The sequence below is a fragment of the Gadus chalcogrammus genome, chromosome 14 (assembly GCF_026213295.1).
Source record: "Gadus chalcogrammus isolate NIFS_2021 chromosome 14, NIFS_Gcha_1.0, whole genome shotgun sequence".
In the NCBI taxonomy this organism is placed as follows: Eukaryota; Metazoa; Chordata; class Actinopteri; order Gadiformes; family Gadidae; genus Gadus; species Gadus chalcogrammus.
Genome location: NC_079425.1, coordinates 1,378,711 through 1,406,212, shown reverse-complemented (window position 1 = coordinate 1,406,212; position 27,502 = coordinate 1,378,711). Strand labels below are relative to the sequence as shown.

The window sequence follows — 27,502 nt, the reverse complement described above, 5'->3', positions numbered from 1 at the left end:
CTGGCGACAATAAAAAACGACGAGTGTTAACCCCTTATGTTTTTTTTCATGACGACAAATAAAAAACAACAGTGTTCCCCATTATGTTTTTTTCATGGCGACCAATACAAAACAACAGTGTTACCCCTTATGTTTGTTTTCATGACGACCAAATAAAAAAACCAGTGTTAACCATTATGTTGTTTTTTCATGACGACCACTAAAAACAACAGTGGTACCCCGTATGTTTTTCTTCATGACGACCAATAAAAACAACAGTGTTACCCCTTATGTTTTTTTTCATGTGCGACAAATAAAAAACAACAGTTGTTACCCCTTATGTTTTTTTCATGACTACCAATAAAAAACAACAGTGTTACCCCTTAGTTTTTTTTTTTTTTTTTTCATGACGACCAATAAAAACAACAGTGTTATACCCCTTATGTTGTTTTTAGGACGAAAAATAAAAACACAGTGTTACCCCTATGGTGTTTTTCGATGCAACCAAAAAAAAACAACGAGTGTTACCCCCTTGTGATGTTTTCGATGCAACCAATAAAAAAACAACAGTGTTACCCCTTATGTTTTTTTCGATGACAACCAATAAAAAAACAACAGTGTTACCCCTTCTGTTTTTTTTTATGACGACCAATAAAAAACAACAGTGTACCCCTCATGTTTTTTTCGATGCGACCCAATAAAAAAACAACAGTGTTAACCCTTATGTTTTTTTTCATGACGACCAATAAAAAAACAACAGTGTTACCCCTTATGTTTTTTTTCATGACGACCAATAAAATACGACAGTGTTACCCGTTATATTTTATTTGACGATGACAACAGTATTACCCCTAATGTTTTTATTCATGACGTCCAATAAAAAAACATCAGTGTTACACCTTACGTTTTTTTTCATGACGACCAATAAAGAAACAACAGTGTTACCCCTTATTTGTTTATTCATGACGACCAATAAAAAACAACTGTGTTACCCTCTATTGTTTTATTCATGACGACCAAAAAAAAACAACAGTGTTACCCCTTATGTTTTTTTCACGACGACCAATAAAAAACAACAGTGTTACCCTTATGTCTTTTTTCACGACGACTAATAAAAAACAACAGTGTTACCCCTATATCTTTATTGACAAGGACAACCGATTTTTTTTTCCCTTATGTTATTTTTCACTGACGACCAATAAAAAACGACAGTGTTACCCCTTATGTTTTTTTTCATGACTACCAATAAAAAAACAACAGTGTACCCCTTATGTTTTTTTTTCATGACGACCACTAAAAAAACAACAGTGTTACCACTTATGGTTTTTTTTCATGGCGACCAATAAAAACGACAGTGTTACCCCTCACGTTTTTTTTCATACGACCAATAAAAACGACAGTGTTACCCCTTATGTTTTTTTCATGACGACCAATAAAAAACGACAGTGTTACCCCTTATGTTTTTTTTCATGACTACCAATAAAAAACGACAGTGTTACCCCTGTATGTTTTTTTTCATGACGACCCAATAAAGAAACAACCAGTGTTACCCCTTATGGTTTTTTCATGACGACCAATAAAAACGAAGTGTTACCCCTTATGTTTTTTTTTCATGGCGACCAATAAAAACGACAGTGTTACCCCTTATGTTTTTTTTCATGCGACCAATAAAAACAACAGTGTTACCCTTATGTTTTTTTCATGGCGACCAATAAAAACGACAGTGTTACCCCCTTACGTTTTTTTTTCATGATGACCAATAAAACGACAGTGTTACCCCTTATGTTTTTTTTCATGACGACCAATAAAAAACGACAGTGTTTACCCCTTATTTTTTTTTTCATTACTACCAATAAAAAACGACAGTGTTAACCCTTATGTTTTTTTTCTGACGACCACTAAAAAACAACAGTGTTACCCCTTATGTTTTTTTTCATGACGACAAATAAAAAACACAGGGTTACCCCTTATGTGGTTTTCGATGACGACAATAAAAAAAACAGTGTTACCCCTTATGTTTTTTTTCATGACGACAATAAAAAACAACAGTGTTACCCTCATGTTTTTTTCGATGACGACCAATAAAAAACAACAGTGGTTAACCCTTATGTTTTTTTTCATGACGACCATAAAAACAACAGTGTTACCTCTTATGTGTTTTTTTCATGACGACCAATAAAATACGAAGTGTTACCCCTTATGTGTTTATTCATGACGACCAATAAAAAAACAACAAGTGTAATCCCTTATGTTTTTTTTCATGACGACAAATAAAAACAACAAGTGTTACCCCTTATGTTTTTTTTCATGACGACCAATAAAAAACAACAGTGGTACCCCTTATGTTTTTTTTCATGACGACAAATAAAAAAAACAGTGTTACCCTTATGTGTTTTTCGATGACGACAACTAAAAAAAACACAGTGTTTACCCCTTATGTTTTTTTTCATGACGACAAATAAAAAACAACAGTGTTACCCCTCATGTTTTTTTCGAGACAGGACCAATAAAAAACAACAGTGTTACCCCTTATGTTTTTTTTCATGACGACCAATAAAAAACAACATTGTTACCCCTTATGTGTTTTTCGATGACGACAAATAAAAAACAACAGTGTTACCCCTTAGGTTTTTTTTTCATGACGACCAATAAAAACAACAGTGTTACCCCTTATGTTTTTTTCATGAAGACCAATAAAAACAACAGTGTTACCCCTTGTTTGTTTTTTCATGACGACCACTAAAAAACAACAGTGTTACCCCTTATGTTTTCTTCATGACGACCATAAACAAAAAACAGTGTTAGCCCTTATGTGTTTTTCGATGACGACAAATAAAAAAAAACATTGTCACCCCTTATGTGTTTTTTCGATGACAACCAATAAAAAACAACAGTGTTACCCCTTATGTTTTTTCATGACGACCAATAAAAACAACAGTGTTACCCCTTATGTTTTTTCATAATGACCAATAAAAACAACATGGTTACCCCTTATGTGTTATTCATGACGACCAATAAAAAAACAACAGTGTTACCCCTTATTGTTTTTTTTCATGACGACCAATAAAAACGACAGTGTTACCCCTTATGTTTTTTTTCATGACGACAAATAAAAAACAACAGTGTTACCCTTATGTTTTTTTCATGGCGACCAATAAAAAACAACAGTGTTACCCCCTTATGTTTTTTTCATGACGGACCAATAAAAAACAACAGTGTTACCCATTATGTTGTTTTTTTCATGACGACCACTAAAAAACAACAGTGTTACCCCTTAATGTTTTTCTTCATGACGACCACTAAAAAACAACAGTGTTACCCCTTATGTTTTTTTTCATGTCGACAAATAAAAAACAACAGTGTTACCCCTTATGTTTTTTTTCATGACTACCAATAAAAAACAACAGTGTTACCCCTTATGTTTTTTTTCATGACGACCACTAAAAACAACAGTGTTACCCCTTATGTTTTTTTTTTATGACGACAAATTAAAAACAACAGTGTTACCCCTTATGTGGGTTTTCGATGACAAACCAAAAAAAAACAACAGTGTTACCCTTGTGTGTTTTTCGATGGCAACCAATAAAAAAACACATGTTACCCCTTATGTGTTTTTCGATGACAACAATAAAAACAACAGTGTTACCCTTCTGTTTTTTTTTATGACGACCAATAAAAAAACAACATTGTTACCCCTTATGTTTTTTTTCACTGACGACCAATAAAAAAACAACAGAATTACCCCTTATGTTTTTTTTCATGACGACCAATAAAAACAACAGTGTTACCCCTATGTGTTTTATTCATGACGACCAATAAAAAAACAACAGTGTTACCCTTATGTTTTTTTTCATGACGACCAATAAAAAACAACAGTGTTACCCTTATGTTTTTTTTCATGACGACCAATAAAAAACAACAGTGTTACCCCTTATGTTTTTTTTCATGACGACAAATAAAAAACAACAGTGTTACCCCTTATGTGTTTTTCGATGACGACAAATAAAAAAAACAGTGTTACCCCTTATGTTTTTTTTCATGACGACAAATAAAAAACAACCAGTGTTACCCCCTCATGTTTTTTTTCGATGACGACCAATAAAAAAACAACTGTGTTACACCCTATGTTTTTTTTCATGACGACCAATAAAAAACAACAGTGTTACCCCTTATGTTTTTTTCATGACGACCAATAAAAAACAACAGTGTTACCCCTTATGTTTTTTTTCATGGCGGACCAATAAAAACGACAGTGTTACCCCTTACGTTTTTTTTTCATGACGCCCCAATAAAAAACAGGTGTTACCCCTTATGTTTTTTTTCATGACGACCAATAAAAACGGACAGTGTTACCCCTTATGTTTTTTTTTCATTACTACCACTAAAAACGAACGTGTTACCCCTTATGTTTTTTTTCATGTCGACAAATAAAAAACAACAGTGTTACCCCTTATGTTTTTTTCATGACTACCAATAAAAACGACAGTGTTACCCCTTATGTTTTTTTTCATGACGACCAATAAAAAACAACAGTGTTACCCCTTATGTTTTTTTTATGACGACAAATAAAAACAACAGTGTTACCCCTTATGTGTTTTTCGATTACAACCAAAAAAAAACAACAGTGTTACCCCTTGTGTGTTTTTCGATGGCAACCAATAAAAAAACAACAGTGTTACCCCTTATGTGTTTTTCGATGACAACCAATAAAAAAACAACAGTGTTACCCCTTCTGTTTTTTTTTATGACGACCAATAAAAAACAACAGTGTTACCCCTCATGTTTTTTTCGATGACGACCAATAAAAAAACAACAGTGTTAACCCTTATGTTTTTTTTTCATGACGACCAATAAAAAACAACAGTGTTACCTCTTATGTGTTTTTTCATGACGACCAATAAAATACGACAGTGTTACCCGTTATATTTTGTTTGACGATGACAACAGTATTACCCCTAATGTTTTTATTCATGACGTCCAATAAAAAAACAACAGTGTAACCCCTTATGTTGTTTTTCATGACGACCAATAAAAAACCACAGTGTTACCCCTTATTTGTTTATTCATGACGACCAATAAAAAACAACTGTGTTGCCCCTCATGTTTTTTTTCATGACGACCAATAAAAAAACAACAGTGTTACCCCTTATGTTTTTTTTCACGACGACCAATAAAAAACAACAGTGTTACCCCTTATGTCTTTTTTCACGACGACTAATAAAAAACAACAGTGTTACCCCTTATATTTTATTTGACAAGGACAACGATTTTTTTTTCCCTTATGTTATTTTTCATGACGACCAATAAAAAACGACAGTGTTACCCCTTATGTTTTTTTTCATGACTACCAATAAAAAACGACAGTGTTACCCCTTATGTTTTTTTTCATGACGACCAATAAAAAACAACAGTGTACCCCTTATGGTTTTTTTTCATGGCGACCAATAAAAACGACAGTGTTACCCCTCACGTTTTTTTTTCATGACGACCAATAAAAACGACAGTGTTACCCCTTATGTTTTTTTCATGACGACCAATAAAAAACGACAGTGTTACCCCTTATGTTTTTTTTCATGACTACCAATAAAAAACGACAGTGTTACCCCTTATGTTTTTTTTTCATGACGACCAATAAAAAACAACAGTGTTACCCCTTATGGTTTTTTTCATGACGACCAATAAAAACGATCAGTGTTACCCCTTATGTTTTTTTTCATGGCGACCAATAAAACGACAGTGTTACCCCTTATGTTTTTTTTCATGACGACCAATAAAAAACAACAGTGTTACCCCTTATGTTTTTTTTCATGGCGACCAATAAAAACGACAGTGTTACCCCTTACGTTTTTTTTCATGATGACCAATAAAAACGACAGTGTTACCCCTTATGTTTTTTTTCATGACGACCAATAAAAAACGACAGTGTTACCCCTTATGTTTTTTTTCATTACTACCAATAAAAAACGACAGTGTTACCCCTTATGTTTTTTCATGACGACCAATAAAAACAACAGTGTTACCCCTTATGTTTTTTTTCATGACGACAAATAAAAAACAACAGTGTTACCCCTTATGTGGTTTTCGATGACGACAAATAAAAAAAAACAGTGTTACCCCTTATGTTTTTTTTCATGACGACAAATAAAAAACAACAGTGTTACCCCTCATGTTTTTTTCGATGACGACCAATAAAAAAACAACAGTGTTAACCCTTATGTTTTTTTTCATGACGACCAATAAAAAACAACAGTGTTACCTCTTATGTGTTTTTTCATGACGACCAATAAAATACGACAGTGTTACCCCTTATGTGTTTATTCATGACGACCAATAAAAAAACAACAGTGTTACCCCTTATGTTTTTTTTTCATGACGACAAATAAAAAACAACAGTGTTACCCCTTATGTTTTTTTCATGACGACCAATAAAAAACAACAGTGTTACCCCTTATGTTTTTTTTTCATGACGACAAATAAAAAACAACAGTGTTACCCCTTATGTGTTTTTCGATGACGACAAATAAAAAAAAACAGTGTTACCCCTTATGTTTTTTTTCATGACGACAAATAAAAACAACAGTGTTACCCCTCATGTTTTTTTCGATGACGACCAATAAAAAAACAACAGTGTTACCCCTTATGTTTTTTTTCATGACGACCAATAAAAAACAACATTGTTACCCCTTATGTGTTTTTCGATGACGACCAAATAAAAAACAACAGTGTTACCCCTTATGTTTTTTTTCATGACGACCAATAAAAAACAACAGTGTTACCCCTTATGTTTTTTTTCATGACGACCAATAAAAAACAACAGTGTTACCCCTTGTTTGTTTTTTCATGACGACCACTAAAAAACAACAGTGTTACCCCTTATGTTTTTCTTCATGACGACCAATAAAAAAAAACAGTGTTAGCCCTTATGTGTTTTTCGATGACGACAAATAAAAAAAAACATTGTCACCCCTTATGTGTTTTTCGATGACAACCAATAAAAAAACAACAGTGTTACCCCTTATGTTTTTTTCATGACGACCAATAAAAAACAACAGTGTTACCCCTTATGTTTTTTTCATAACGACCAATAAAAAACAACAGTGTTACCCCTTATGTGTTTATTCATGACGACCAATAAAAAAACAACAGTGTTACCCCTTATGTTTTTTTTCATGACGACCAATAAAAAACGACAGTGTTACCCCTTATGTTTTTTTTCATGACGACAAATAAAAAACAACAGTGTTACCCCTTATGTTTTTTTCATGGCGACCAATAAAAAACAACAGTGTTACCCCTTATGTTTTTTTTCATGACGACCAATAAAAAACAACAGTGTTACCCATTATGTTGTTTTTTTCATGACGACCACTAAAAAACAACAGTGTTACCCCTTATGTTTTTCTTCATGACGACCAATAAAAAACAACAGTGTTACCCCTTATGTTTTTTTCATGTCGACAAATAAAAAACAACAGTGTTACCCCTTATGTTTTTTTTCATGACTACCAATAAAAAACAACAGTGTTACCCCTTATGTTTTTTTTCATGACGACCAATAAAAAACAACAGTGTTACCCCTTATGTTTTTTTTATGACGACAAATAAAAACAACAGTGTTACCCCTTATGTGTTTTTCGATGACAACCAAAAAAAAACAACAGTGTTACCCCTTGTGTGTTTTTCGATGGCAACCAATAAAAAAACAACAGTGTTACCCCTTATGTGTTTTTCGATGACAACCAATAAAAAAACAACAGTGTTACCCCTTCTGTTTTTTTTTATGACGACCAATAAAAAACAACATTGTTACCCCTTATGTTTTTTTCATGACGACCAATAAAAAAACAACAGAATTACCCCTTATGTTTTTTTTCATGACGACCAATAAAAAACAACAGTGTTACCCCTTATGTGTTTATTCATGACGACCAATAAAAAAACAACAGTGTTACCCCTTATGTTTTTTTTCATGACGACAAATAAAAACAACAGTGTTACCCCTTATGTTTTTTTTCATGACGACCAATAAAAAACAACAGTGTTACCCCTTATGTTTTTTTTCATGACGACAAATAAAAAACAACAGTGTTACCCCTTATGTGTTTTTCGATGACGACAAATAAAAAAAAACAGTGTTACCCCTTATGTTTTTTTTCATGACGACAAATAAAAAACAACAGTGTTACCCCTCATGTTTTTTTCGATGACGACCAATAAAAAAACAACAGTGTTAACCCTTATGTTTTTTTTCATGACGACCAATAAAAAACAACAGTGTTACCCCTTATGTTTTTTTTCATGACGACCAATAAAAACAACAGTGTTACCCCTTATGTTTTTTTTCATGGCGACCAATAAAAACGACAGTGTTACCCCTTACGTTTTTTTTCATGACGACCAATAAAAACGACAGTGTTACCCCTTATGTTTTTTTTCATGACGACCAATAAAAACGACAGTGTTACCCCTTATGTTTTTTTTCATTACTACCAATAAAAAACGACAGTGTTACCCCTTATGTTTTTTTTCATGACGACCAATAAAAAACAACAGTGTTACCCCTTATGTTTTTTTTCATGACGACCAATAAAAACGACAGTGTTACCCCTTATGTTTTTTTTCATACGACCAATAAAAAACGACAGTGTTACCCCTTATGTTTTTTTTCATGACGACCAATAAAAAACAACAGTGTTACCCCTTATGTTTTTTTCATGACGACCAATAAAAAACGACAGTGTTACCCCTTATGTTATTTTTCATGACGACCAATAAGAACGACAGTGTTACCCCTTATGTTTTTTTTCATGACTACCAATAAAAACGACAGTGTTACCCCTTATGTTTTTTTTCATGACGACCAATAAAAAACAACAGTGTTACCCCTTATGGTTTTTTTCATGGCGACCAATAAAAACGACAGTGTTACCCCTCACGTTTTTTTTCATGACGACCAATAAAAACGACAGTGTTACCCCTTATGTTTTTTTTCATGACGACCAATAAAAACGACAGTGTTACCCCTTATGTTATTTTTCATGACGACCAATAAAAACGACAGTGTTACCCCTTATGTTTTTTTCATGACTACCAATAAAAACGACAGTGTTACCCCTTATGTTTTTTTTCATGACGACCAATAAAAAACAACAGTGTTACCCCTTATGGTTTTTTTCATGGCGACCAATAAAAACGACAGTGTTACCCCTCACGTTTTTTTTCATGACGACCAATAAAAACGACAGTGTTACCCCTTATGTTTTTTTTCATGACGACCAATAAAAAACGACAGTGTTACCCCTTATGTTTTTTTTCATGACTACCAATAAAAAACGACAGTGTTACCCCTTATGTTTTTTTTCATGACGACCCATAAAAAACAACAGTGTTACCCCTTGTGGTTTTTTTCATGACGACCAAAGAAAAACAACAGTGTTACCCCTTATGTTTTTTTTCATGACGACCAATAAAAAACAATAGTGTTACCCCTTATGTTTTTTTTCATGACGACCAATAAAAAACGACAGTTACCCCTTATGTTTTATTTGATAAAAACAACAGTGTCGCCCCTTGTGTTTTTTTTCATTACGACCAAAGAAAAACAATGTTACCCCCTATTTTTTTTTATTTGATAAGTATCGACAGTGTTACCCCTTATGTTTTTTTTCATTACGACCAATAAAAAACAACAGTGTTACCCCTTATATTTTATTTGACAAGGACAATTTTTTTTTTTTTTCAAATTTTTTTTTTCACGACGACCAATAAAATACGACAGTGTAACCCCTTACATTTTATTTGACAAAGACAACAGTGTTACCCCTTATGTTTTTTTTCATGACGACCAATAAAAACAGTGCTACCCCTTATGTTTTTTTTCATGACGACCAATAAAAACGACAGTGTTACCCCTTATGTTTTTTTTCATGACGACCAATAAAAGCGACAGTGTTACCCCTTATGTTTTTTTTCATGACGAACAATAAAAAACGACAGTGTTACCCCTTATGTTTTTTTTCATGGCGACCAATAAAAACGACAGTGTTACCCCTTATGTTTTTTTTCATGACGACCAATAAAAACGACAGTGTTACCCCTTATGTTTTTTTTCATGACGACCAATAAAAAACGACAGTGTTACCCCTTATGTTTTTTTCATGACTACCAATAAAAAACGACAGTGTTACCCCTTATGTTTTTTTTCATGACGACCAATAAAAAACAACAGTGTTACCCCTTATGTTTTTTTTCATGACGACCAATAAAAACGACAGTGTTACCCCTTATGTTTTTTTTCATAACGACCAATAAAAAACGACAGTGTTACCCCTTATGTTTTTTTTCATGACGACCAATAAAAAACAACAGTGTTACCCCTTATGTTTTTTTCATTACGACCAATAAAAAACGACAGTGTTACCCCTTATGTTATTTTTCATGACGACCAATAAAAAACAACAGTGTTACCCCTTATGTGTTTTTCGATGACGACCAATAAAAAAACCACAGTGTTACCCCTTATGTTTTTATTCATGAAGACCAATAAAAAAAAAAACAGTGTTACCCCTTATGTTATGGGCTGCGTCACATATGATCTTCACAGTGGAGAACAGTAATTAGCTGTATAGTGAAGCATATTTAATTTGGAATGTTAAAGGCTACTATTTAGGCCAACCTGTACATTAATGCTGTGGACAGATTTCCTATTCACATAATCTCCTTCATTTATTGAAGGAGCTATGATAGGAATGTGAGTGCCATCTATGCAGCCAATCACACCTGGAAACCCTAAAATATATCAAATTGACTGATTAGTGCTTCAAGTCTTTATGACAAATGAATTACTGCTTAGACTGATACCTGCAATTCTGTGGAACTCTTCTTTGAGAAGTCTGGTGGGTCTGTGACTTGGGAACACTAAAAACTTGCATAGTAGCCGTTTCAGTAAAAAAACGAAGTGCAATACAAAGAATTTGCTCGGAGATGAGAGCGTGTCCACGATGTGTCATGTGAGCGATGTGAGGGCTGAGAGAATATTGTTTATATAAATGATTGATGATGCAGAGAAACGGAAACGCTCAAACAGGTAGCTACTCATCAGGGAATGATAAAACATCCAAGTATCTGCGCCTCGACATCAACTGGCTCTTCAATAAAAGGACACGCCATGTCTGCCACTGCCTTCAGTCTGCAGGCTTCAACTTAAGAGCAGGAGAAACTCGGGGTTAGTTGAAGAAAACCTGCCAGCGAGCAGGTTAGGTTCACGGAGTATGTTGCCAGGGTAACTGACTCAGAGTAAAGCTGAACTGGCTTTGTGAAACTGAAAAACCAGAGTTTCCCTCATCTCAGGGTTAACTAACTCAGAGTTTTCACTAAACCTACAATACTGTCCAACAAATGACATGAAAGTGGACATCTGGACCAAGCCACTAACTAAACAGAAGTTTGAATATCTCAGGGGAGGGATTGGACTTTGGGCTGTCTAAGAGTAGACGTATAAAGTGGTTGTTTATGCTTGACAGGTGAACTCCGAACGCTGCCTGGTCAAAGCAAGTCTGAAAACATTTAAATAAGAGTTCCAGAAAATGAATGTTACCAAAAGGTTACAGAGACAAATGAGAACAGTTTAATTGAAAATGACAAGTATTAAGCAAGAAAAAATAGGAAGTCTTTTGTTGTTGTTTAAAGATTTATTAATTTCTTGACATTTTGTGAAAGGGAGCACAGCCCTGTAATATAATTTAAAGTGTCTTAATGCCATTGTAAAATTAAGTGGGAGTATTGTTATACAGTAATTTTACCAATATATTCCACTGTTGCTCTTTACTACCTCTGCTTGTCAAGAGAGAAGTTGTCAATAAAGCTGTAGCTATGTTGTTAACGCTGTATACTAAAGCACGCTGAATAAAAGTTCACCTTAATTCCAATACCTATCCCCAAACGATACCCCAAAGGATCAAATTGGTTTTTCCATCAGAGATCAGCTGAGACTCAAACCCATTCAGGTAGCTTTATTATTCGACATTGCAATGTCACAAACAGCAGTTAGCCAGGAAATTACATTCAGAATGTGCAGTCAACCATGCGGAGGAATCCGGAGACCTCTCCCAGAAAACAGAAACAACAGTTAGAAGGATAACCCAAAGTCAACGCGCATTGTTAACGTTTTCAGATCTCCAAAAACCAAAGTCCTCCCGTTGGCCTTCGAAGCATATACACAGCGCAAACATTGATTCTCTTTTAATGTACACATGAATACTCTTGAGGTTTTTCTTTATTTTTTTAAAGGCTCTTTTTTCTGCACTGCCTCCCACCACAGCGAACACACTGGGATGATCCCACCACGAGTACCGCTTCTCTCCCAAGCCATCAGCTGAGTCAGGAGAAGCAGCTCTTCTACCGCGAGTCACTGACCACTGAGTCCGAGACAGATTGCACACAGGACCCCGGGAAACGCGCCCTGATACTGTTTCCCGGGTGACTGGTAACATGGGCGGGGGGGCGGGGGGGGCCAGGGCGGGGAAAAAAAAATCATTAAAACAGAACGAAGAACAGAAACACTGAACGGTATTTCATCCCACCAGCGAGGTGCCCCTCGCACACACAGTGAACCGTACCACCAAGCACTGGACCAACAAACACACAAACACACACACACACACACCGTCCGTCACTTGCTCTTTATGTACAATGTACATTGCAAATTCCCTCGAACACACACACACAGACAGACACACAGACAGACCCACAAACAGACAGATAGACAAACACACACACGTTTACATTGACAGAGACAACGGCATAGGTCTCCTCTCTGCTTGTTATTTATTTTATCTCACACACACACACACACAAACACACACAATTATTCCCGTCTTCATGCTCACACTTCATCAACACAACCAGGGGATGAACCAGGGCAACGTAAACACAGTTGTTAGCATAAGCGTGCGTGTAGAGAGATACACTAATACTTTATTCATCCTGAAGGACATTTAGGCAGCCAGTGTGTGTGTGTGTGTGTGTGTGTGTGGTAGTTGAATGTATTCCAAAGTGTGAGGATAGCATTGTAGATAAACTACAAATTAAATGATAAGCCTTGTGTGTGTGTGCGCGCACGTGCGTGCGTGCGTGTGTTTGTGTGCATATGTTGTGCGTATGTGTCTGAGTGTGAGTGTGCGTAGTGTGTGCATGCATGCGTGTGTGTGTGTGTCAGTGTTGAAGCGACGGAGGTGATTCATTAAAAAAGAATACAATTCATCCCCAAACTAAGATTCCAGTTCTTCCAAGTGCACGCACACCTTCTCTCCATGGAGAGGAACAAAATGGCTGCCGGAACTCCACCTGGTATTCCTGACCCTGGCGGACCACAGGGCCACAGAGACGGGGTCGTCGCCGTGACGACGCAAGACAACAGCGGGGACCGCGCGCGGTGACGACATGAGACACACGAGACACACAGAACACAGCGTTGTTCAGCACGCCGCCCTGGGCCTGAGGGTACACACACACACACACACACACGTAATGCCCCCTGCATCGCCATGACGTCAGTCACAGCAAACACCGGCGATGTCACGGTCCTCCGCCTCAAGCGAAAACAAAAGAAGCTCGGCGATTCGCCGGGACCTGGGTCCGGCTGCCAATCAGCAGCCAGCAGGGCGGAGCCCCGGGAGGGGAAGCAGGTAACATCTGTACAGCGGTGGCTTGCTCTCCACTCCAAAGCGTAACTAAGTGCAAAGTCTCGTTCTCCCCCTGTAGTCTCTCAGGCTCCGCCCCCTCCTGTAACAGTATCCACGTGTGAGCGCACCCCCCGGAGTCCGCTCCGAGACCGACCTCCGAGACCGACCCCCCCCCCCCGCATGCCCGGGACGGGGGGGGTCTCTACCGGCCGAAGACGCCCTCGTACTCCAGCAGGATGAGCTCCACGATCTGGTTCTGGTACACCATGTGGACGGCCATGCTGCCCGTCTCCGTCTCCGGCCGCAGCAGCGTGGGCCCGAACACGATGGCCACGCTCTGGGTCGTCATGCGGTTGGCCTCGCCGTGGTCGATCACCCTGGGGGGGGGGGGCGACGACAGGGGGTCAGCACACACGCCTGCAGCACCCGCACCTCGTTAAGCAGACAGCAACCAAACCTTGCTAAGGAGAAAGCACCCCCACCTCGTTAAGGAGAAAGCCCCCCCAGCTCGTTAAGGAGAAAGCACCCCCAGCTCGTTAAGTGGACAACACCTCAACCTCGTTAAGAGGACAGCACCCCCACCTTGTTAAGAGGACAGCACCCCCATCCCCACCTCGGTAACAGGACAGCACCCCCAACTTGTTCATAGGACAGCACCACCACCCCCACCTCGTTAAGAGGACAGCACCAACACCTCGTTAAGAGGACAGGCACCCTGACCTCGTTAAGAGGACAGCAACCCCTCCTCGTTAAGAGGACAGCACCACCACCTCGTTAAGAGGACAGCACCCCCCACCCCCACCCGCCACCCCCACCTTGTTAAGAGGACAGCACCCCCACCCCCACCTCGTTAAGAGGACAGCACCCCCACCTCGTTAAGAGGACAGCACCCCCTCCTCCCCAGAGGACACCAATCAGAGCCCAGCGAGTGCCCCGCACCAAACACAGCCCACAGAATGGCTCCAGCTCCTCACGTGTGATTAAAAGGTTGATGAAGGTTTTCCCAGTCTCTGCGCTGCGTGGCTGAGCCCACGACTTCATTACCCCCAAGCCTATGGGCTCCGTGTGGACCGGAATAAAACAAACACACCGCTCGGGGGGCCCCTCAACGCAAGGCGAGGGGCCCGCATCGACACGACAAACATATCGAATCCCCGCGGGCCGGAACACATCATAACATTTGAATAGCGCAGAGACGCCCGCATGCAGATGCAGAAAACAATAACATATTCATGGACGGGGGAGGGGGGGAAGAAGCGATTAAACCCTCCGCTCCCCTCTCGTACGCTGAATGTCACGCTGTAAATTTCCCGAGGAAACGCGCCGCCGCAGGTTCTGAGTCGTCGCGGAAAACCCGGCGCCATATAAATGCAAATCAGGAAGCGAAAGGGAAATGTCAGACCGATGCCGTTCTGGAAATGGGGGGGCGGGGGGGGGGGAGGTACACCTGGAACCCCGCTACCCCCGCACCCCGCGGCCTAATCCACCGCTGGAGAACGGAGAACAAAGAGGAACCGGGGAACCGCGGGCGGAACTAAACTAAATGTCAGCCGGGGGAAATTAGTTCACGTTCCCCTGCTGGGGAAATTTAATAAATGAACTGCCGATGTTTGTCTCGTTTTACTTGTTCCAAATTGCCAAAAGTTATAAAATGTGTGTATTCCTTTTTTACGTTAACATTAGATTTATAAATCTAATATATTCTAATATTCAGAAGCCCCAGGTTTCAAGATTAACTAGTTCACATTTTGTAACTTATCTAACTGAAGCTAATTAACCGTTGAAAATCCTATGAAGTAGAACATTTATTAAGATAAACGCACTCATGGATGAGTGGTGGTAGGGTGAGACTGGACCAGAATAAAAGTTATTCTCTGTAAACACTTTTATTCAGGTCCACTTTTGCCAGCATTAACCCTAAACAAAGTCCTAAATGAACCATGTAACCAATGAGGTCTCAGAGTCTGTGAACCCCAGGGTTGTATCCTCAGGCCTACCTTCTGAGATGTCTGAACAGGACCTGCATGGTGTCGTGGTTTGGCTTGGGCAGCTGCCGGATCAGCTCCGTGATGGAGCTCACACGCTGCTTGTAGTCGGAGCATTCTGTGGGGAACGGGACAGCGTTAGATATGGATAGCGGTGCAGTGGCGCCATCTTGTGGACACATCGGGTAACGCAAGCAAAATCACGCACCATTGAAATAAGATATGATTGATAAACAATAAGATAAAGCTGGGTCTTTATAAATCCCAGACGGGCCATTAGGCTGTCACAGCAGGTAGTCACAGCAGGTAGTAATAGGGCAACAGTATAACTGACGAAGAAGAAGGTTGACATGGGGGAGGGGCTTACTTATGGCGTCGACAAAGTCGTCGAAGGAGCCGTAGGTGAAGAGCGGCTCGGGCAGCTCTCTGAAGAACATCTTCAGGGCCCCCGTGGTCACGTGGATGTCCTCCCACTTGATGTCGTCAAGCTCCACCTTTTCGTCTGCATCGACCAATCAGCAGCAGGGAAAGCGTTGCATGAAGGAATACGACTGGTTAGTTTAACTGAGGCGCTGTCCCTGATTGGTGCACTGTGTCAGAAGGGGGCGTGTCCAGACTCGTTCAGGTGACCCCAGAGGTACACAGAACCCCACCAGGGGGTGGGGGGGGGGCACAGACTTACAGAACGATAAATCAGAACACGTCTCGACTCAACAAATTCAAACGATGAATACAACGCGTCGTAACACCGCAACCATTAGCTGTCTGATTTCGGTTGGTGTGTTAGCCAGCTTTAGTCAGGGTAGGTCCTCCCACGTCCTCCCCCCCGCCCCCCTATCGTGCATGCAGCAACAGATGTCACACACGGGGGACACAAAGTAACAAGTCTCCACTGAATTAAGCGTTTATACTCGTCTCCGAGAAGATCTCAATCTCAGATTTTGTATACAGTTGCATTTCGTTTCAACTTGTATTGTCATCTCTACAGAAATGACCAGTGACCTCATCGCTGGCTACGGGCATGGCGGGAACATACCGTGGTTGACGGCGAATCGCAGCTTCTGGATGACGGCCAGGTTCCCGCTGACCCGGTACAGCCCGTCCACGTCCAGACCTGGGAGACCGGGACCACACGGTCAGGGCTCCTCTACAGCACTGGTTCTCTAACTCTTTCTACTCGTGCACCCCCTCTGGGATGTGAGTTCAGCTGAGTACCCCCCCTCACCGGCACAGAACACGTTGGGGAGCAACACGGGCCTGTGCTTCATGCATCTGTTGGTTCATTCCTCCCCAAGAAAGATGCTCAATGCCAGTGGGAGAGTCACAGCATGCAGAGGGTGAATCATTCAAATATGTTCCTCCACATGATGGTGTTCCTGGATGCGTTTTATTTCTCGCGGATTCTCCTTTCTCCTTGTTTACATTTCAACCCCTTGTCCGTTTTCCAAATTTTGTTTTTGTCAAGCTTTCAGAAGATTTACTTACTCAGGGTGCATATATCGAGCTCATTAGCGTAGCCGCTGAGCTGCTTCACTACCGAGTTAATTACACCCTCAACACGACCATCAATACACCACTAAACTGCAGACTGGTACTGAACCATGAGGCCTTATTGTGGATGATGGGACATTCTAGGAGAGATGTAGGGGATATTATTACACATACACGTAGAGCTAATAGTGCTTTTTATTAAACAAGTATTTGCGTGTGTATTTGTTATTTAGTTTTTTTATGAATAAAATCAAGGCTACGTTTTTCATCCAGTGTGTTTCCACGACGACGAGCCTCCCTCTAAACAGGGTTTCCCTGAACCCAACCCTACCTGTGTTCTCCACGTGGTCGATGCACATGGTGACGAACTGGGGCACCGAGCCACTCTCCCTCTGACACAGGCTGGACAGACTGCAGCCGAACACCTGGTCTGGGGATCACAACAACACAACAGGGTTAACACACAACACAACAACACACAGGCTGGTCAGACTGCAGCCGAACACCTGGTCTGGGGATCACAACAACACAACAGGGTTAACACACAACACAACAACACACAGGCTGGTCAGACTGCAGCCGAACACCTGGTCTGGGGATCACAACAACACAACAGGGTTAACACACAACACAACAACACACTCAACATGGTTTACACACAACAACACACAGGCTGGTCAGACTGCAGCCGAACACCTGGTCTGGGAGACAACATTGTCAGGTACCCAAGAACACACAACATGGTCAGTTACACAACAACACGACAGGCTAACATAGCCAGGCTAACATGGCTGGGCTAACGAAGACAGGCTAATGCACCCGGGCTACGTCCAGCGGGCTACCTTTGATGTAGCCCTTGTCGCGGACCGCCTGGTAGGTAGGCCGGCGGGTCAGGAACTTCTTCAGCTTCACGCGGGTTTTCTTCTGGTCCGACACGTCCATGCTGACGGACGTCTTCATGGCTGGGGGACGCACACACACACACACACACACACACAGTGTCACAGGGCTGGTTTGTGTCTTTCTTTGTTGTTTAAAGTTGGTCTCTGGGTTAGAGGACTCTGGGGGTCTCTGGAGTGGGGGTCTCTGGAGTGGGGGACTCACCGCGGTTCTTCTTGGAGTCCCGGTGGTCCTTCTCCTTGTCCTGCTTCTCGGACCCTGGAGACTCTGGCATGTCCTCCTCGATGGCCTCGTCAGACTCCCAGGCCTGCCGCACACAAGAACACACACACACACACGTTAAGTTTTGGAAATTTACAGTGGAGTGGTGAAGTTGTATGTGTGACTGTGTGTGTGTGACTGTGTGTGTGTGTGTGTGTGTGTGTGTGTGTGTGTGTGTGTGTGTGTGTGTGTGTGTGTGTGTGTGTGTGTGTGTGTGTGTGTGTGTGTGTGTGTGTGTGACTGGCTCTGCTCGTGTGTGTGTGTGTGATGTTCTGCGTGTGTGGCTCTGCATATCTGTGTGTGTTTGTGTGTGGCTCTGCATATCTGTGTGTGTTTGTGTGTGGCTCTGCATATCTGTGTGTGTTTGTGTGTGGCTCTGCATATCTGTGTGTTTGTGTGTGGCTCTGCATATCTGTGTGTTTGTGTGTGTGTGTGTGTGTTTGTGTGTGGCTCTGCATATCTGTGTGTTTGTGTGTGTGTGTGTGTGTGTGTGTGTGTGTGTGTGTGTGTGTGTGTGTGTGTGTGTGTGTGTGTGTGTGTGTGTGTGTGTGTGTGTGTGTGTGTGTGTGTGTGTGTGTGTGTGTGTGTGTGTGTGTGTGTGTGTGTGTGTCTCACGTGTGCGCTGATGGTCTCGTTGAGGGCCCGGTACCAGTCGTTGATGACGCTGTCGATCTCTGACTGGATCAGGAGCTCAGTCCCCCGACGGGTCTTCAGCTAGAGGTCAAAGGTCAGAACGAGGTCAGTCCGTGAGGTCAAAGACTCTCTCCACTTTGGACATTGCCTGTTACTATCACACCTCAACAATGACAGCTTGTTTGATTAGATGTGAAAGTTCACTTGGATATAACAAAACGTTCCTCCACTCGTTCTGATTCTGAATCTCCTGATTCTAATCCTGAATTTTGATTCGTTATTATTTCTAATTTTTTAATTGATTTGATGCGGTCCCTGTTCTCCTCACTAGAGGAGGAAGATCTCTAGTGAGGAGATCTCCGTTTTCTTTTCGAGTGAGGAGAACAGTGGACCTCCTCACTAGAGGAGGAGAGAGACCTCCTCAGGAGGTCTCTCTCCTCCTCTAGTGAGGAGGTCTCTCTCCTCCTCTAGTGAAGAGGTCCTCTCTCCCCCCGTGGGGTGGTGGTGGTGGGGGGGTCTTACCTCGATGACGTGCTTCTTGCTGGACTTGTCCCGGCTGGCCCAGTCCACAGAGCTGCCCCTGAGGTCCACCGTGAACTCTGGTTTGGACTGGTTGCTGCCAAACTTCTGAGGAGAAGGACAGACAGTAAGAAGACGACCGGAGAAGCAGGCAGAACGGTTACAGGAGGTTACAGGGTTTATGGTTAGCGGCACCCAGGGGCAAATGCAGATTCATTTTCACACTGATATTAAATTATTAAAGAGATGGACTCCTCCAAAAAATAATAATGTGCGTGTTATTTTGCTGCGGTAGTACAAACATAACGTGATCATCATGTCAGCTTTGACCATGACATCGATGTTTAAATTAAAGTTAACAGCAGTCACAAAATGCGGTAACCTTCTACATAAGCACACGTGATCTTTAGTAAGTTAGTGCAGAGATGAGTGACAGAGGGGGGGGCGGGGGGGCAAACCATTCTTGATGACATTAATGACATTAATGAGCTCTTAGGAACACAACTGGGACAGCGGCACACACGTTATTCAAACTCATGTTGCCCGTGGCAACATTCCAGCATTCCAGCAGACCCAGGGCCATCCTTCGGATCATTCCATCATTAGTCATTTTAAGAAGCTCTGGTTACAGTCAGGTACGTAAGGTTAAGTGCTCCAGCCACACACCAACTTCCAGGGTGATTATGCCGGTCGGGGGGAGCCAGGTGGGGGAGAGAGGAGAGGGGATGGACAGGTGAGGGCAAGGGTTGTACATGCAGGGGAGGGGGGGGAGGGAGATGAAGAGAGGAAGAGAGAGAGAGAGAGAGAGAGAGAGAGAGAGAGAGAGAGAGAGAGAGAGAGAGAGAGAGAGAGAGAGAGAGAGAGAGAGAGAGAGAGAGAGAGAGAGAGAGAGAGAGAGAGAGAGAGAGAGAGAGAGAGAGAGAGAGAGAGAGAGAGAGAGAGAGGATGAGAGTGACAGAAAAAGAAAGAGTGAGTGAGAGAGAAAGAAAGAGCGAGGGGGACAGAGAAAGATAGAAAGAGTGACCGAGAGAGAGTGACAGAGACAGGAAGAGAGAGTGTCAGAGAGAGACAGAATAAGGAAGAGAGAGAGGGAGAGAGACAGAGAGAGAGTGAGAGAGTTTCAGAGTGTCGGAGAGAGACAAAGACAGACAGAGAGAGAGAGAGGGAGAGAGAACAAGCAAAGGCAGGGGGAGGAGAGAGAGGGGGACATACAGTGGTGGTGTGGACATTGCCACAGTTGGCATAGGAGACAGCGGGGCGGAGCTTAACCGAGCGCTTCCAGTTGCTAAGCAGCGTGAGCAGCAGCTCTGGAATGCGGCCGCTACGGTAGTACGACTAACGAGAGAGAAGAGGGGGAGAAAGGAGAGAGACAAGAGGGGGGAGGAGAAGGGAGGGCAGAGTGGCGAGAAAAATGAGAAAAATACAGCGAGTTGAGGACGGATGACCAATCACAGAGAGACAGAGACAGAGACAGAGAGACACACACAGACACATATAGAGAGAGAGGCACAGAGAGAGACAGGGAGAGAGAGAAACAGAGACAGAGAGAAACAGGGAGAGAGACTAAACACTAAGAAGAAGAACATCTAACACAGGTCTAGATCATGAACACCCACAGAAACAGTAACACAGATAAATGGACTAAACCACAGGTTGGGGAACAGGGGGGTGTCTATGGGAGGGAAGAGGGGGGGTACGTACCCAGCTGCTGGTGCTGCCGCCCTGCCCTTTAGCAAAGAGCAGCGAAGACCCCTGCAGTACCGTCCACGACGAGGTCCAGTTCTTCCTGAAGGGGGGGGGGGGGGGGGGGGGGGAGGAGAGAGAGGACACACAGTCAGACCACCGCTACCCTTACCCCCGCCTCACCCCTCTTACTCACTTATTCTATGTTGTACGTCCTCGCACTTAAAAATAGTCCTTAGCATGGTGTAGCTTCTTGTCCTAGCTAGCTCTGTTGTGTACGGGGAATGGGTTAGCCCAGCGATTGCTGGTGCTTGACACTTGGTTCTATGCACATCTTTACTTTACCGACAGCGATATGTTGTTGTTTCTCTTTCTTATGACAAATGTACTTTCTGTAAGTCGCTTTGGACAAAAGCGTCTGCTAAACGCCCTCAATGTGAATGCAAATGTCGTGTCTCCGTTAAGTCACCGACCAATCGGAACCCTTGACGCGGTGATGCACCCACCTGACTTTCTTCCCGTTCTCCGTGATCTTGGTCACGTTGAGGACGCCACACTTCTCCGACGGCTAAGGGGGGGGGGGGGGGGGGGGGGGGAGACGACAACACTTTATGAGACGTGCACACGCAGAAACACACACAAGACACACACACACACAAGACAAACACGCACAGAGCCAGCCAGAAAGCGAGCTACAGAAGCAGACGATGCACAGCGTCTGAAGCGATGAGAATTAAACATCTGAGAGAACACAACACCACCGACTAACACACTGAAAGAGCTAATTAAACCACAGAGAGAGAAGAGGCAGTTTGATTGGCTTTGATGGAGGAGTCTGATCACACACTAGTGACCGGCCGTGGGGAGGAAGACAGCGTCTCCAGGGGAGGTGGGGGCTGCGGACCAATGATTAGCGTGACGCGCCTGCTCACACCTGAACACAGTGTGCTACCAGGTGAGGCTGAGGCTTGAAGGCATGCAGGGGGGGGGGGGAAGAGAGAGAGAGAGAGAGAGGAGAGAGCGAGAGAGAGAGAGAGAGAGAGAGAGAGAGAGAGAGAGAGAGAGAGAGAGAGAGAGAGAGAGAGAGAGAGAGAGAGAGAGGAGAGAGAGAGAGAGAGAGAGAGAGAGAGAGAGAGAGAGAGAGAGAGAGAGAGAGAGAGAGAGAGAGAGAGAGACAGACAAGCAGCCAGGCGGGTGTTAGCACACAGGCGGGGGTGCGTGGGGCGAGGGTTGCCGTGGGATACTAACGGTGGAGGGGTGCTTGGGAGAGGAGGGGCAGGAGTCAGAGTCGGGGGGGCTCTGTTTGGGCGCGCAGGCCGACGCACTCTCCTGATGGGAGAGGGGAGGGGGTGAGCAGAGAGGACGCGCACACACAAACACACACACACACACTTTGACTGACATATACACACGCATAACCTCACACACACACAAACAACGACAGACATATACAAACACATAACCATACACACACTACCACAGACACACAAACACAGACAGACACAAACACAAACACACACACACACACACACACACACACACACACACACACACACACACACACACACACACACACACACACACACACACACACACACACACACACACCACACTAACCGGCTCTCTCAGAGGGCGGCCATGTTTGTTAGTGAAGAGAAAAACCGGCTTGGAGCAGAAAGCAGAATTACTGCCTAGTGGTGTGAGGGTGGGGTTAACATGTTAGGGTGGGGTTAACACGTGAGGGTGGGGTTAGGGGTTAACACGTGAGGATGGAGGAGGGGCTGTGTTAGTGTGTTTCCACGGTGACGGAGACAGAAGATGCTTGATTAGGTGTGCGGACGGTCGCCAGGTCGACACAGCGGATTAATTAATCCTTCCCCGACGACAACATCCACTTAGTGGCTCTGATTGAACACGCCGATCACCAAGGTATCAAATCAGGATGTAATCAGAACAGATCTCTAGGTTTGGGGGATCGTTTTCGGGGGGGGGGGGGGGGGGGGGGGGGGGTACCAACTTTCTGTGGGCTCAGGGGGAGCTGGGTTCTCCTCTTGCGCGGGTCAGAACCGAAGCGTCTGAGTTTGAACGAGAACTGGAACAACAGAACCACGTTGCTCTTCAGTCACGTCAGGTTTCGTGTGTCGCCGGCGTTCCGATACACTCACAGGAAGTGGACACACAGGGAAGGACAACAACAACAACAGCTGGTCGCCGATCACATGACCCATGCCCCAGTCATATGACCCACGCCTCAGTCTAAACACAGACACACCGACCGCCTGAGATCTGTGGTCCTGACTCCACGGTCAGGATTTGAACGGCGCCTCAAGGATCTAAACCGCGGAGGGGAATAGCCGGCTAATGCTAGCGGACCGTTCTCAGCAGGTTCAGAGTAGTAAGATGAACAGGTCTGCTGGCATCCAGACAGCACCACGAGTTGTTTGGTTCTTCGTTTCTTCATTGTTCATCGTACATCAACGTTATCGAACAAACACGATAACCACAGTACATCGCACAGCAACGTCGTCGCACATACACGATAACTATCGTTCAACGTCAACGCACAACCACGATAACTATCGTTCAACGTTAACGCACAAACACGATAACTATCGTACATCAACGTCATCGCACAAACACGATAACCACAGTACATCGCACAGCAACGTCGTCGCACATACACGATAACTATCGTTCATCAACGTTATCGCACATACACGATAACTATCGTTTAACGTTAACGCACAAACACGATAACTATCGCACATCAACGTTAACGCACAAACACAATAACTATCCTACATCAACGTTATCGCACAAACACGATACCGATCGTGACGATACACCAAGCCCCCGAGCGCTCGATAAAACAAGGACGTTTCTCTGAATGTGGGCTTCAAAGTAAAGGCGCGGAGCTCACCTTGTCGTTGAGGTCCAGTACGTAGGTGCTGTGTCTCCACTTGGTGAGCACGATGGGGTCGGGGTTCTGCGGGTGCTTCCTCTCCAGGCTGCGGCTCTTGGGGGCCTCACCCGACTGGGGGGGGGAGACGGCATACTGGGGGGAGGCAAGGAGGCAGAGGGGGGAGGGAGCGGGGAGGGAAAATGGAGACTTTATTTTCAGACTGAATCAAGCTGTTTAATTTCAGCGTTTCACTGAGGGTTTGGTATTTTAAATGTTGATTCATTTATGAATTCTTTCTACTATTCTTTCATATTCATCACACAGTGAATATCCAAATCAAGATGCCGCATCAACTCCCAAAGTGAGCCATGTTTTAACGAGTCTAACGAGGGAAACAGACAAACAGACAAAAGCTTCCACATAAAAGCGTCTTTAAAACCACCAAGGGGCAAATGTTTGGTACTGCTTCGTGAAGAAACACTAAAACGCTTCGTTGATTGGAAGAACTGGTTCATCGATCGACTAATGGATGGGTCCTCTCCCTGGGGAGTCAAACCCACAACCTCCATCGGGTCCATGTAGCGGACAGTCATCCACTATACAGCAGACAGCAGAATATAGGCCGTGGGAGTTAGCCCTACGGCTACTGACACACAGCTAAGTCAGGAGTCTGGAGTCAGTCTTACCTTGGGCAGCTCCCACTCAGACCGGGATCCATCCGCGCTGTAGTAGTACGGCCGGCCCTGCTCGTCCAGATGTTTGATCCACTGGGACACACAACATGAACCTGGTAAGACCTCTATACCATCTAGCTAATAAACAAACAATCTATCCAGAAGTACATGAACGCATGATGCATATTTCAGTGAAACTATTCATCAAGAACATAAGGCTTTATTCACACTACATAAGGATAGGGTAAGGGTAAGTGATTTTAAGAAGATAGGTATGAAGTACCTTCTCTCGTGTGTACTCAGAGACGTAGAGGGTGTGTCCGTGCTCGTCCAGTTCCTCCGACCAGCCTCTAGGGGGCGAGCCGTACTGGCTGTCCGACTGACTCGAGTGGGTGCTGTGGCAGTTGTCCTCCGAAGACAGAGGCTGGAGAGAAACATTGAATTAATATATATATGTATATATATGTATTATAATAAATTCGGAAAATGTTAAGTGATACATGTGTACCGTATTACGGATAAAAGAGATAAGGGCATATTTCTCTCACGGCACATCCATCAACTCACCACACGGGGGCGCTGTTGGACCATATTATGAAACCGCAGCTACTGCACCGCCTTGCAGGGGGAACGCGGCTTACGCACATCAAAGAGCTCTCCCCCCACCCTCGGGAACCTAGCGCCACTTCAAACTGACCTCTGAGGTCCAGTAATCCCCTTATAAAAGGTGGTTGTTGTGTTATCTTCCGTGGTCGCACAACGTACTGCCATTCTAGACAAACTACCGCTCTATCTGCTGTACTACCATGGCAACAGCGTCGACCAATCCCAGTTTATTTTAGGATTTTCACACGGCAGCGAGCGGTGTTGCCTTTAAACCTTTGGGACACGGAGAACATCGATGGCTCAGACCTCCAGCCTGCTGGACCGGTCCTCTGCCCCCCCAGAGGTCAAGGTTCATGGACTAAGGGGCGGTAAGTCGCACAGGAGATAGAGAGGGTCGGCTGGTGACCGGAAGGTTGCTAGTTTGATCCCTGGCTCTTCCTAGCGCCGAGGTGTCCCTGAGCGAGACGCCTCACCCTGGCTGCTCCTGACGAGCTGGCTGCGTTTGAATTTAGTTAAACTCCTTAAGAAACTAAACAAAGGTTTGTGTATGAAGCTACAGAAGGTGAGTTTAGAGTTTAATTAGGTGAGGGGTGGGTGGGGTCAGAGTTTGTCTCCGCCCCCCTGCCGGTGTGGAAGGGAACATCGAAACATCAACGGGACTACATGAAGGGGGGAGGTAGGAGAGAGATGGGAAGGGAGGGAGGCGGGGGGGGGGGGGGGGAGACCGAAACTGAAAGACAGACAGACAGACAGACAGACAGACAGACAGACAGACAGACAGACAGACAGACAGACAGACAGACAGAGAGACACAGACAGAGAGACACAGACAGAGAGAGACACAGACAGACAGACAGACGGAGAGATAGACAGACAGACAGACAGACGGACAGAGAGAGACACACAGACAGACAGACAGACAGACAGACAGACAGACAGACAGACAGACAGACAGAGAAAGAGAAACAGACAGAGAGAGACACAGACAGACAGACAGACAGACAGACAGACAGAAACAGACAGACAGACAGACAGACAGACAGACAGACAGACACCCCCCCCCTCACCTCCGCCTCCGTGGATCCGTGGGCGTCGCCCCCCCGGCTGCTGCCGCTGCCCCCCCCCGCGGTGTCGCTGCGGCCCCGGGGGGGCTTCCAGGTGCGCTCCCCGGAGCCGCGGTGGTAGTAGAAGTGGCGCCCGCTCAGGTCCTTGTGCGTCTCCCAGTCTCCCAGCACGCCCAGCGGGGAGCCACTGGGCGCCGGCGGCAGGCTGGACTGGGAGATCTTCAGCTCCTGGAGGTTGGTGTACACCGGGGAGTCGGACCGGCCCAGAGGACCACCGGGGGAGGGGGTCTGAGGGGGAGAGAGAGAGGGGGGGGAGGTGAGCCGAGGAGACGATAGGAGGGAGGGGGGGGGGGGGGGGGGGAGCCAAGGAGACGATAGGAGGAGGGGGGGGGGGGGGGGAGAGAGGGGTGGGGCAGGTGAGCTGAGGAGAGAGGGGGGGGGGGGGGGGGGGGGGGTGGGCTGAGGAGGAGAGAGAGAGGGGGGGGGAGCGAGGTGTAGCTGAGGAGGACAATGTGCGGAGCATCGACCGAGTGATGCCTCTCAGTACCCCGGCTCCAGGCTCCAGGCTCCAGGCTCCAGGCCCAGAGGCCCCGCTGGTGACACTGGGGTGCAGCGGTCTCACTTCCTGAAGGGACTCCCCCCTCGCCTCAGCGACAGCCGAGACAGAAGCATCGCAACACAAACACAGGAAAGGGGAAGCTCCGATCGATAGAGAAGTCTGCCCCCCCCCCCCCCCAGACGTTGTACGGGTGTCCCGGGTAAGAGGGTGGGGGGCTCCTCCAACTTGGAGAAGGCTTCCCCCCCCCAGCTCTGACTCCAGTGGACTTTAGAACAAGGTATTACACAAGGTACACGTTTTCATTCTTCATTCAGCGCGCACACAGACACACACACACACACACACACACACACACACACACACACACACACACACGTGACCCCCACAGGTGAACCAAACAGCCTGCTGGTACCGGGGCAGGCTGTGTTCATGCCGTAGGAAAGCCCTAATTAGCATCCGTAATCACAACACCCACACACACACATCCACCGATCCATTCGAATGTATTGTTTTGGGTTTTGGTGCAGCTAATTCGACGTTAGTGTACAACGGGCCGCGTACCGA

The 27,502-nt window shown here is 44.4% G+C and overlaps 2 protein-coding genes across 2 annotated transcripts in view; one reads left to right on the top strand and one right to left on the bottom strand.

Annotated features, from left to right (window-relative positions):
- The window catches only part of LOC130403578 (histone-lysine N-methyltransferase SMYD3-like), a 36,926-nt gene extending 23,511 nt beyond the window's left edge, over window positions 1-13,415 (top strand). Inside the window, exon 7 of the mRNA XM_056607993.1 lies at window positions 13,353-13,415. Coding sequence (XP_056463968.1) covers window positions 13,353-13,415 — 63 coding nt within the window. The remainder of the gene's footprint in view (window positions 1-13,352) is intronic.
- Window positions 10,638-27,502, bottom strand: part of LOC130403577 (rho GTPase-activating protein 12-like) — a 19,774-nt gene continuing 2,909 nt past the window's right edge. The window contains exons 2-18 of the mRNA XM_056607991.1: window positions 26,383-26,667; window positions 24,993-25,133; window positions 24,722-24,802; window positions 24,054-24,188; window positions 22,382-22,462; window positions 21,640-21,701; window positions 21,152-21,236; window positions 20,663-20,785; window positions 19,454-19,558; window positions 18,914-19,012; window positions 18,242-18,344; window positions 17,980-18,099; window positions 17,469-17,567; window positions 16,683-16,760; window positions 16,014-16,148; window positions 15,659-15,764; window positions 10,638-14,038 (exon numbers count right to left, since the gene is read on the bottom strand). Of these exons, the coding sequence (XP_056463966.1) occupies window positions 13,864-14,038; window positions 15,659-15,764; window positions 16,014-16,148; window positions 16,683-16,760; window positions 17,469-17,567; window positions 17,980-18,099; window positions 18,242-18,344; window positions 18,914-19,012; window positions 19,454-19,558; window positions 20,663-20,785; window positions 21,152-21,236; window positions 21,640-21,701; window positions 22,382-22,462; window positions 24,054-24,188; window positions 24,722-24,802; window positions 24,993-25,133; window positions 26,383-26,667 (2,013 nt within the window). The 3' untranslated portion in view covers window positions 10,638-13,863. The remainder of the gene's footprint in view (window positions 14,039-15,658; window positions 15,765-16,013; window positions 16,149-16,682; window positions 16,761-17,468; window positions 17,568-17,979; window positions 18,100-18,241; window positions 18,345-18,913; window positions 19,013-19,453; window positions 19,559-20,662; window positions 20,786-21,151; window positions 21,237-21,639; window positions 21,702-22,381; window positions 22,463-24,053; window positions 24,189-24,721; window positions 24,803-24,992; window positions 25,134-26,382; window positions 26,668-27,502) is intronic.